The following is an 11,880-nucleotide window of genomic DNA, read 5'->3' on the forward strand; positions in this document are numbered from 1 at the left end:
AGCATTATTTTCAATGTAATTAAGTAATTAACCGCTTGGTTGTGGTATCCATAGGTGTCAGAATTCTTTAAAAAGGTGGACGTTGGCAGCGGGCAACGAGCACTGGAGCAAAGCCTAGAGAAAATCAAGTTCAACATACACTGGGTGAAAGAGAATGCCGAGGTGGTTGACAGATGGCTCATAAACTATATGAACGTTCACACGAGTTAACCCCTTGCTCATAGGGAATGGAACAAAAATGACGCGGAACTATCATTCAGTAATTCCGTGACGATCCTTACCTTTTTCGTGGTCTTCATCGACGCATGATGGTGCGCGATGCACCGAAACGAAAACGTAAGATCTCTGTCGTCGTACACGAGGTAATCGAATCATTTATTTACCACTTAGATATAATTCGCAGATCAAAAATGACCCATTTCCGTCATGCGCGTCGAACGGTTACTTTCAGCGGACGATCTCTGACAATCCTTCGATGAACGGAGAACTGTTCGAGATGTACCGATAAAAAGAAAACGAAATAAAAACCAAAAAAACAAAACGAAGAAAAAATAGAAAAAATATATTGTCCTAAGCGAAACGAAAAAAAAAAAAAGATTTAGCCGCGCGAAATCTTCCCTGCTGGAAAGAATCATTCGACGCATCGAAACAAAGCCGAATTGTTTATATGTAACACATTATACACCGATTTATACGCACTTTCGAAAGTATTTATTTATTATGCACGCAGTGCGTGCAGATTGGATTACTATGTATAAAGAATGAAATTATAGAGAGAAAAGAGACAACGTTGTTCCTAGGATAGTCGCTGACCCACCATTTTCCGACAAAAAGAAAACAAAAAAAAAGATAAGGGGCTACCGACAAACGCCTGATAACGTTGATACTTTAGTCTCCTAAATATACTATACTTTATTACAAGGAGTGACAGTAGTCGCCTCCACGTGATACTCAACCCCCATTTCTGATCCATCCAGTACACTAATCGAACAGAGTGAAGTGAGCTTGCTGAAAATTCGACGGAACGATGCTACTTACACAATTTCGCAATCCAGTGATAAGCGCCGCAACAGGAGTAGCCTTAACGCAGTGTCTGCGATTTAACCATAATTTTCTCTTGGCCTAGAGCACACGAAATTTCAACCGATCCTTCGACCACAAACTTCTACTAATTTATTTCCAATCTACGTGAAATGTACAGTCTACAAAGTTTTAGATCACTAGACTGCGGATTTTTAAAAGGGTTACATGATATCGACTCGTTGTGTTCATCTTGTTCAAATGATTAGAAAAGGAAAGAAACGTTTTAGTTCCGATTTCTTGCAATCGATACAGGACTGTTCTATCTTATATTAAGATCCGCAGTCTGGAAATAACAATTACGATTGTAAACCAAGTGCTTGCATAAAAATGTTGTTTCTGTTTCTACATCAAGTTACAAAGGATATACGAAACTATGTTGATGCATTTTTAGACTCGATAAAAATCATTTTCAACAGAGTGATTTGTAGTACAAATGGCATTCGATAAAAGAGGACAAAACTTTTTTCTCATGATATAATATAAAGTAAATAAAATATAACATAAAGTAACTCGAAAGAATAAAGAAGTTGCGTTTTGCTAATAAAATATTAATTCAGTCTACAAACACCACAATTAAAACGACCGATATTTTTGATCGGGGTTGAACGCCGTATACTAGTAAAGGTATCTATAGTCACTCGTACAAATTTTTGGTGCATCAAAAATTGTCATTTGTTATGAACTCTTTACGGACGAGGACGTCTTTTAATATTATAAATATTTTACTCGGAGAACTAGATTATATTCAAAGTAATATTAACTTAATATTCATAACTAAAAAAATATGAGCCAACTTCTTTTTATTTATGACAAAGAGTAAAAATTGTGTTACTTGCATTTGTCTATAATTCGTCGTACACGTATTTAAGATAACGCGACTAGAAATTGAATGAACGACAGTGAAAGATTTGCGAAATTCGGCAGACGCGAGATCTTGGTTTACGATCAGCAGTTTGAAGATCAGTTGGCTGCTCCCACAAGATACAGTGTAACTTACTGTAAATAAACACGAGGAACGACGTTACGTTTGCGTTAGAACCAATCAAGTAAGCATAGAAATTTCCCCGGAGCGATCTTGCGAACAAATGGTTCTTCTAAAAGTAGCATATCAACACGATAGAAGGTTGGCGAATCTTTGTCGGCTGAGTCTTTGTCGAAAAGCGGAGTTCTAGTTCCCCCCTGGAAATACTAATGGGACAAAGAGAATCTGGCCTCGGAAAAACAGCCGAACATATTGCGAGGATTGTATATGTCCCTCGAAATAAATACAAAAAAAAAATTCGATGTACCGTGTGTCATGTATTAATGTCGCTGCAGATTGCTGGAGGCGCGGGATACGTCTCGCGTGGAGCTGATCATTCTCCATGTAAAGTAGCATAATAGAGAATCGGATATTTTATTATGGACAAATGTATAAAAAGTTTATGTATGTAACCTTGTGATGCTTTGTGTGGTGTGTACATACTAGCGTAAGAGAGGTTGTGTGACCTGTGCGTGATCGGATGTATTACAGAAGGTATCTAGATTGTAGGTGGAGGACACATTCATGCCAAATCTCTACTGGCCTTTATGAATATTCGTGTGATTTTGGCGATGATCGTCAACTCGAGAATGCTAACCGATTTTCCGTTTGCTGGTCGCTCGTATTAGGAGTTTTCCCTTGGGATTGCATTTTACCTTCTTACAGTAATTATCCATTGACAATAAACACGAAGAGAAACAGAAGGAAAAGTCGCGAGAAAAGGTAAGGTGGACTGGAAGCGATAGCGACACTTTCGTTATGTAACATGATCGCCCAACAAATGTTACGTTTACGACAAAAATTACGGGCTGCAAATTCATTGTGCATTTTCGAATAGTCTGAAACATATTGTATCAAAACGTCTCCAGCTTCTTTTATTCATAACGCACTAGTCAAATATTTTATAAGATTCTAATGAAAAGATTGTTTAGAGATTGCGCACTCTTGGTAAGAAGTATTTGATCAAACAAATCAAAAGTCTATCATTATACTTGACGTGAAAAATATTTTTATGAACCACAAAGGTAAATGCAGTGGTAATTTATTTATTTATAGTTTTCCGAATAATATACACCTAAATAATGTTTTCAACAGCTATGTTTACAATTTTAATAAAACGTCTGTGTCACTTTGTTTATTACTTTAACACAAAGTCGAAATAACTTGAATTGAAATTGTTATCACTATTGATTGATTTTTAAGAGACCATTTTAACTAGAAATACTTTTAAATACGATCAACCAAAAATATTTAGTAATATTATGGTTATTTGTAAAAACAAAAAAAAATAGAAATGAAGAAAATTTATAACCGAACTGAACTGCCAATGATACAATCGTCACCGACCATAATTTTTAACTTCAATTATAAATTCTGACTAAGTAATGATCAGTATTATTATAAAAAATGTTAGTTTAAAAATTAAAAACAGTAAAAACAGATAATTGCAAAAAGAATATTTATTACAAACATCTACTCGATAAAAAAGAATTATTTACGAATAAAAGTTATTTAGTTCACTGTACATGTGTATATCAAAAATTTGTGTTCACATCAATCAAATGTGTGTCAAGACATTATCGCGACACATTCGCTTCCGGTCTACTCTGTTGCTTTGTTACGTTTCCGATGAATGAGAAATTAATTTAGCATTCGAAGGTTAGCGAACCAATTTTACCCTACAAAAGACAACTGTAGGATACACTAACATTGTATATACATATAATACGAGGAAAATAAGATCGAACAGGATCAAGGTCCACTTGTTCCGTTTGAAACATTTTGGGACGTCTTGTACACGTCCGGACTCTGTTCTCCACAAACCGATTTTCGAATACCGCTTCCGTTTGTAACCAGTGGTCGGCCGAATCCCACGAATATTTGATTTCGAATGTCTTGTCACTAGACTGCGGATTTTCTGCGTTCATGACAAATGTACATGCACGAATCAATTTATAAAAATCGATAGAAGGGAAAATCAATTTCTATTTGACCCCTGTTCGCTTTTCAGTTGCTTCGGGGAACGTTGATCTTGCGAGATCCGCAGTCTATTATTGAAAAATTGACTAAAAGAATTAACTTAAAAAATGTTGTTCGAACGAGAAATCGTAATGTTCTGATTATTTTCCGGCTTTTGTTCATAAGATTTTGAATCTGTTCAGACTCGATATCGTAAAATTATTTAAATAATTAACACATTCGCTACCAGCGTTTCTTTCGATAACATGTATCGGCATAGTTATAACATTCTATTTAGTATTACGTATCCCCTAAAAAGCATACAAAAACCTTGTCACAAAAATGTTATAAATTTTACAAATATTATATAATTTTAAATAACATTGGTTCAATTTTGGTATTGGTAACGAACATGTTAATTCAGATCTTCATCTTCTCTAAAACAGAATGAAATCCCCTAACAGATGAAACAATCTTTTGTTCACAGAGAATCTATGTTTGCACAAATATCCGCAGTCTGGTAATCAATTAACAAACTGCCGACGATGCTTGTAACTCGAGTCTTCTGCGAGAGGATCACATTATTTTCGAGATTTCAGCAGATTTCCACATGTTTTCGATGAGAGTACAATTACGTTGATTCCTGGCAGATCAACTATTAGATCGTCCAATAAGTTATGCGTTTAGACTATCCACCGCTCTGTTCGATGAACGAACAGTGACGAAATGAACCCAGACGATTGGACTCAATTCACGAAAGACGTCCGACGTGAAAATATTAGAAAGGAGTAAGCATTTTCTCTTTGACACGGGGCAAAGTCGAGAGCGACACACGTATTCATTTTCGGCAGCTTTGCTCTACGTGCAATGTACTCGTGTATTGGAAAGGATATATGACAAATATGTGAAAAATATCTGCGTCGTTGAGAAGATGTTCATCAAAAGTGGTTTGATGATTTTCGTACAGAAAAGAGATACACGAAAAATCTATAAACGCGATTATCTTAATTGTATCAAAGCTGGAAGTACGAACGTTGTACCAACTCGTGAAATGTAGCCGTCTCGATCGTGTTTCAGCCAAACATGCAGAAAGAATTATATATATTGGAAAATTTTATTCCATCCAACATATTCTCTAAACAATGCCCCATTAGATTATCACCTATTTCGAGCACTATAACATAGTAAAGAAACACTTAAAAATATCATGCAAAACCTCAAACATACCAGAGACATTGAATGACATTATCAAAAAGATTGAAAAAGTTACGAAACGGCGGAACGATTATAGCATTTCTGAATTTTTAAGAAAAACGAGTTAACTCGCTATTGTTTGCTTTTCATTAACTCTCCTTCTTCTTTATTCAATCATTTAAAATATATTAATCGCATTAATTGCGAGCAAATTTGTAACACTTTTATTTTCTTTGTAATCTCTTACATTTTTCTCACAAACATGTGAGCATTTGGAATTCGAAAATTAAAAATCCAATGATCAGATTGATATAATAGAGGAACAAAAAACGGCACAAACTTATGGGACGATCCGATACTTCCGACCGGGATTGTACACGCATGTTTACGTCTAGGAAAGGGAAAACATCTGTAAATAACGGCTGCATGAATCTTTTATCGCCCCTTTGAGTAGATTTTGATACACCCCAACAGCGAATTAATAAATCGACGCACAACTAGATACCTTACGTGTAAATAGCATATTTTTTCACTAACGGATATTCTCTTGTTAAAGATTTAACGAACGAAATCACTCCTTCGGGTCGACGGAAACCGGAAACGGCCTCCCGTGCTCGAACACGAAGGGAGCAGAAAACCGATTGGCCTACTTTACAACATTCACATTGATATCCGAAAGTACATTGTTTAAGAAATATCTGCAACTTTCTCTCTCTCTCTCCCCCTCTCTCTCTCTCTCTTTCTCTATCTCTCATTGCTTTCGTTCGAGGACAAAGGTGTCGCACAGATTGTTCATGTTCCTTTTTACAAAACATACTGTTTACAGGAGATCGTAAATCTGTTGATACATTCAGTATTCTTATGATAATGGAAGTCAACAAAACAGTAGATTGGTACTATCTCGATTTTTTAGCGCTTTATCATAATCGAAAACAATGTGCTGGTTTAGGAACATTGATTGTTTTATCATTAAAACAGACCGTACCAAAGATGAAAATCTTCCAATAAAAGAAACACATTGGTACACTATTGATTTGAACAGTAATTGTACTAGTAAGAGTGTCACGTTTTTAGGGACATAATAAACAATTTGTGTGTGCTAGATTTTATTTAAGTAATATCGTATCATAATTTAGGGGGAATGTTAAACGTCGAAACCATAAAAACAATACCACTCTCACTTTCTCAGTACACTTCTTACAAGTTCAAATCATTTCTACAAATTTAGTTTAATCAATGTCAAATGTTTCTCTATATTTTTAACATTAATGAAATCTTTTGTCTGTCTCGTCACACAAACTAGCAAAATAATGCTTGAAACATTAACGTATAGAAACGGATTTTTTATTTCTTTTCTTAGAACGTGGCACACCTGTATGTAGAATTACTATACCTTTTTAATTATAAGATTTTCGTTTTTTGTGCAATAGTTGTTGAAAGTAAAATAATTAAGCTTTCTAAATCAATACATTAATTTCACGCATAACAAAGCACATAGTTAGAAATCTAGATTGTATCATTATGTTAATTTCCTAACTTCCATTACAACAAAAACACTGAGTGTGTCAATACTATTCTGATCCACTGTAAGTAGAACTTATCGCGAGAGTCGTTTAATGTTAAATTCATTGTTGTCCCCCTTTTAACGATCGATTGATTCGTACTACATTGTTTGATACTATACAATGGTCTAACAGTATTAGAAGAAACTCGTACTTTATTGAGGTGTTACGAATAACATCGAATGCAAGTAAGAATACATACGTTTCTTTTGTCGAAATCGAAAGAAAAATACATAGAGAAAATAATGAAGGCGATACGAATCGAAATCAAGCCCATTAGACGCGGAATATAAAAATCGATGCAAAAGTTCTACCCAAAGACTGGACATCAGAGTAATCAAGAAGAGTACATACTTATATGTATTTTAATGCAATCACAACCCGATACTGTTACGTCTTAAGAGAACGAGGCTGTCTTGCATCTCATACTTATGAATGAATTATTGATATATAACTATATATTGTATACCGTTCTCTACTGTACTGTTGTCATAGATATTTTGTTGTAAAAAAATACGAGATATGTACAAGCATACAAATGAATATATTATATGTTTAAAGTACTCTGAACGTAATTTATTTCTGTAAACATTAAATATATAAGAACACATATTTGTTATGCGAAAGCTCAAAGCAGTATTGACACACTCAACTGTTGTATCTTGTATCGATTATGTTAACTAATTTATATCATTTTTTCATACTTTTTTATTTTTAAGTATTTCATGATTTGAAGTAACTACACCACAAGTAATTATTTAAATTCAAATTAAAAATTGGATAATTAAAATACTACTGTTCAATACCAATTTTACGATCCAATTTTGCTTCAGTCTGATAACCAATAACAAAATAAGATATTCCGAATAGTTTTCTCCATGAGTTTCAATTTCTAAAGAATTTATTAAAAATGGATTGAAAGCTCACGGGCAACTTTTCAATTTGGAGAATTATCCCATTTTAATAATAACAGCTGTATATATTTCTTGCATAGAATAATCTTGCAGTTTTTCAAATATAACATTATACATTTTATAGTATTATAAACGTCTAAAAATGTATATGCTACATTTTGATCGGAAAAACGTAAAACAAAGTTCAAATTCGTCGGGACAGTATAACTAACTGAAAAAACTAAAGTAAATTTAAATATAAATAAATTATCAGTATCGTATTTCTGTTAAGACATATTTGTTTCTATTTTATTTAAATATTTGCTTTTACAGGTATAGTTGTGACAATAGGATTAACGTTGTTCATTTTATGAAAATAACAGTTAATTTAGTTCATGATAATAATTATTTAATACTTTTAGCACATGCGTCGTAATGTATGATCCTCACCCATGCAACAGTTATCAATAACCGTAAAAGTTTATTCACAAGTTTCAGTTTGTGCTTCTAAATTGGCAGACATCAGGCCTATTTATTCTTCGATACGTTTTAATTACGTGGACTACTTCAACTATGTGTGAACCAAAGTCCAAACAATTTATTCGAAATAAATACGTAATAAATACGTGTAAATACTTATTTCCGCAATATTAATACATGTCTGTTACTAGTACGTTTTAAATGCACTGGTAAACTGCCTGTATCATGCTTTTCACTTTTAATAATATCAGTAATTAATAACTATTACCCCAATGAGTATAGTTTATCCGTTTTAATAACGATTTTACCCATGTTGATTTATGATTGATATTTTTAACAGTGGGTCATCGTATCCGAGCCTACCTCTTTTAATTTCCACGATTTGTCACACTACGCGGTTACAGCAAAATTATTTGACTCTATTTCACCAACTTTTCAATGGTAATAGAAGTGCAAGTTCTATTACGTATTGCGATAAATATAACAAGAACCTCATGTCATTGAAAGAAGGGTCTTATTGGTTTAAGCATGAGGGTTGCGGAATTTCTCGCCAGCGAACTTGGCAGCGGCGCCCAACTCTTCTTCAATGCGAAGAATTCGGTTGTACTTGGCCAAACGTTCCGAACGACAAGGTGCGCCGGTCTTAATTTGGCCGGTCGAAAGTCCAACAACTAAATCGGCGATAAACGTGTCCTCCGTTTCACCAGAACGGTGAGACACCATAGTACCCCATCCCGAGCTCTTAGCAAGTTTGTGAGCGTTAATAGACTCTGTGACGGTACCGATTTGATTGACCTTCAAAAGCAAGCAGTTGCACGCTTTCTTTTCGATGGCCGTCTTAATTCTGCAATGGATTTAAAGTATTAGAATTTACTAGATATTAAAAACATTCTGATCAATATCTCAACTTTCAAGATAAATGAAAAATTGTAATAAACAAATGCTTTTATTCAGAAACAGTAAAATATTAAACAAAGATCTAACGAAGAAACCAAATGAGGTAATAAATAAGTAACTAAAATTATACAGCGTTACAAGAAGTTGAAATTAAAGTGAAACTTTACCTTTCGGGATTCGTGACAGTAAGATCGTCACCAACGATTTGGATGGGAGTGGAGGCGGTCATAGAAGTCCAGGATTCCCAATCATCCTGGTCAAACGGATCCTCAATCGAAACAATTGGGAATTCCTTAACAAAATCTAAATATAAATTCTTCAAGGCTGTTGGTTCCAAATACGTGCTCGGATCAGACTTCTCGTTCTTGAAATCTAGGTCATATTTTCCATTCTTGTGGAACTCGGATGCAGCAACATCCATACCGATCTTAATTTTTCCTTCGTATCCAGCGGTCTAATTTTATAATTGATATAAGTAAAGAATAAATGAAAATAATTTGTGAATATCCTTGTGTAAGTACACTTACTTTGATGGCATTTATAATTAAATTCAGAGCTTCCTTGTTTTCCAAAATGTTGGGTGCAAAACCACCTTCATCACCAACAGCAGTAGCATCAAGTCCAAACTTCTTCTTGATACCAGCTTTAAGATGATGATAAACTTCACTACCCATTTTCATTGCTTCTGTGAAATTAGCAGCTCCAGTGGGTAGAATCATGAACTCTTGCATGGCTAATTTGTTTCCTGCGTGCGAACCACCATTGATAACATTGAAAGCTGGAACGGGCAGAATAATGTTGCTATTTCCAGCTAATTCAGCAATGTACCTGGAATAAATTGACAAATGACAATATGAGTTGAACATATAGTATCGTTTTCATTAATCCTTATTCTCAAAATTATAATACTGCACACAATACAATTAATAACATAAAGCATTATGTCATCAATATAACTTCGGAAAAAAATCACTATAAATGAAAAATATTAATTCTTTTCTATGCCAGAGTAAAAATTGACCATTTGTTAAAATAATTATTATAAACTTATTATAAACGTTTTTAAATTGAAACTGACATACATAACACTAATAGTGTACAAATTTAAAAGGACAAATCTAGATGTTTATATAGTAATTAGTTATAAATTTTTTAGTAATTATTTATTTTTCCCATAATTCTGTTCAGATTCTACTTTGTTCACATGTATATTTACTCACTTGTACAATGGTATTCCTTTCTTAGCTGCTCCAGCTTTACAAACTGCCAAAGAAACACCAAGAATTGCATTTGCACCAAGCTTTGACTTGTTTGGTGTGCCATCGAGTTTCAACAAGAAATTGTCAATGTCTGTCTGTTGTGTAACTTCCAAATTGGCCTGAATGACAAATCCATTAATATTGATTAATACTCAGAACTGTCTGCACATTATTTCTTAGATGACAAAGAAATTGAAAATATTTAAAATACCTTTAGTAACTCAGGTGTAATGGTAAGATTGATGTTGTCTACAGCTTTAAAGACAGACTTTCCATGATACTTGGACTTATCATTATCTCTGAGTTCTAAGGCTTCATGAACACCAGTAGATGCACCAGAAGGAACTGCAGCAGTGAACAAACCTTGTTCTGTTACCAAGTCAACCTATAAAGAACATTATTATAAACAAAAATTATGATATGACCGAAATGTAACTAATAACGCAACACATTTCACATAACCTCACCTCTACAGTAGGGTTACCCCGAGAATCGTAGATTTGACGTGCTTTGATGCTTTGGATCGGCATTTCTGAACAAGAACTTTTAGTACTGTATTTAGAAATTGAAAATCTAGAACAAAAGCAAAAGTTATTATTTATACAAAATCAATACCATTCCATATTTATCGCTGCAACTAAATGTTCCGATAATATATTTAATACATCTTAAACTTTAAAAACAACAATATTGAACCATTATCTAATGAAAATATGAAATTCGAAACAAAAACCGGTAACCGTGCTCGACTTTTGCAGACATTTGACCTTGGTCAAGGTCACTGGAAAAAGCTACGGAGGATATAATGTAAAATAAACGATTTTATTATTTAGAGGTGAGATATAATTAATAATTAATTGCAATAAGCTCGAAATACCACATACAATGACTTTGTAGGAAAATTTCGACACTGAATATTCGCAAATCGTGATAAGATCATCTGTTTGAGTAATCCTGCAAAATGTCACTTCGGAGGTCTTGCGGACAGAAACTGGATATCTTTTGAAACACCAAATGATTTTCTAAGAGCAAATCTTTATGAATATTGAATAAAATCGAATGGAAATTGCTCACCTAATGCAACGCGTGACAATCCACCCAGAGCGTTCGCAACGGAATGATGTTCTGTCGTCCTACAATTGACCCCGAATTGCGAATACTCTTTATCGATTCTGAGTAGTTCACGTGGAAGTGCGACCGCAGGAACGGTAAGGTTAAAGTTCCTTTACGCAAATTAGCGACGAAAATGCTAATGTCTCTGCAAGATTTAAAAAGAGGAACTTGCACTATTTCTTTAACAATCATGAATTTTGGGAAGATTAAATAATGCAAATTACATAATATGTACGTATGCACCTTTGTTACCGGCAAATAAAATTTAGTGAAGTTTACTATCTGTAGTTTATATTCCCACAGGACTACAGTAACTTCACGATTATCAAATGCGCGAATTCTCAAAGTTGGTAAGTTACAAATTTCTCTGTTTATAGAGACCTTCGGTACTAGCAGTTGTTTAGTAATAGTAAACATTC

General features: G+C 34.0%; 2 protein-coding genes across 8 annotated transcripts in view; one reads left to right on the forward strand and one right to left on the reverse strand.

Annotated features, from left to right (window-relative positions):
* LOC144476512 (endoplasmic reticulum aminopeptidase 1) overlaps positions 1-7,382 on the forward strand; it is a 37,464-nt gene extending 30,082 nt beyond the window's left edge. For all 6 annotated transcript variants that reach the window (XM_078193565.1, XM_078193566.1, XM_078193571.1 and 3 more), the window contains one exon: positions 55-7,382. In XM_078193565.1, coding sequence (XP_078049691.1) covers positions 55-210 — 156 coding nt within the window. In that variant the 3' untranslated portion in view covers positions 211-7,382. The remainder of the gene's footprint in view (positions 1-54) is intronic.
* Eno (alpha-enolase) lies at positions 5,459-11,565 on the reverse strand. Of its 2 annotated transcripts, XM_078193572.1 has the most exons (8): positions 11,423-11,438; positions 11,233-11,347; positions 10,816-10,921; positions 10,560-10,733; positions 10,310-10,467; positions 9,617-9,917; positions 9,257-9,543; positions 5,459-9,036 (listed from the first exon to the last, which is right to left on the reverse strand). In XM_078193572.1, exons 2-8 carry the CDS (start codon positions 11,286-11,288, stop codon positions 8,715-8,717), a joined length of 1,404 nt encoding a protein of 467 aa, XP_078049698.1. In that variant the 5' UTR covers positions 11,289-11,347; positions 11,423-11,438; the 3' UTR covers positions 5,459-8,714. The 2 variants fall into 2 exon arrangements, with proteins under 2 accessions (XP_078049698.1, XP_078049699.1); XM_078193573.1 differs by lacking the exon at positions 11,233-11,347 and having other exon boundaries at positions 11,423-11,565.
* Positions 11,566-11,880: the final 315 nt, after the last annotated feature.

Source organism: Augochlora pura, chromosome 10 (genome assembly GCF_028453695.1).
Source record: "Augochlora pura isolate Apur16 chromosome 10, APUR_v2.2.1, whole genome shotgun sequence".
Lineage (NCBI taxonomy): Eukaryota > Metazoa > Arthropoda > Insecta > Hymenoptera > Halictidae > Augochlora > Augochlora pura.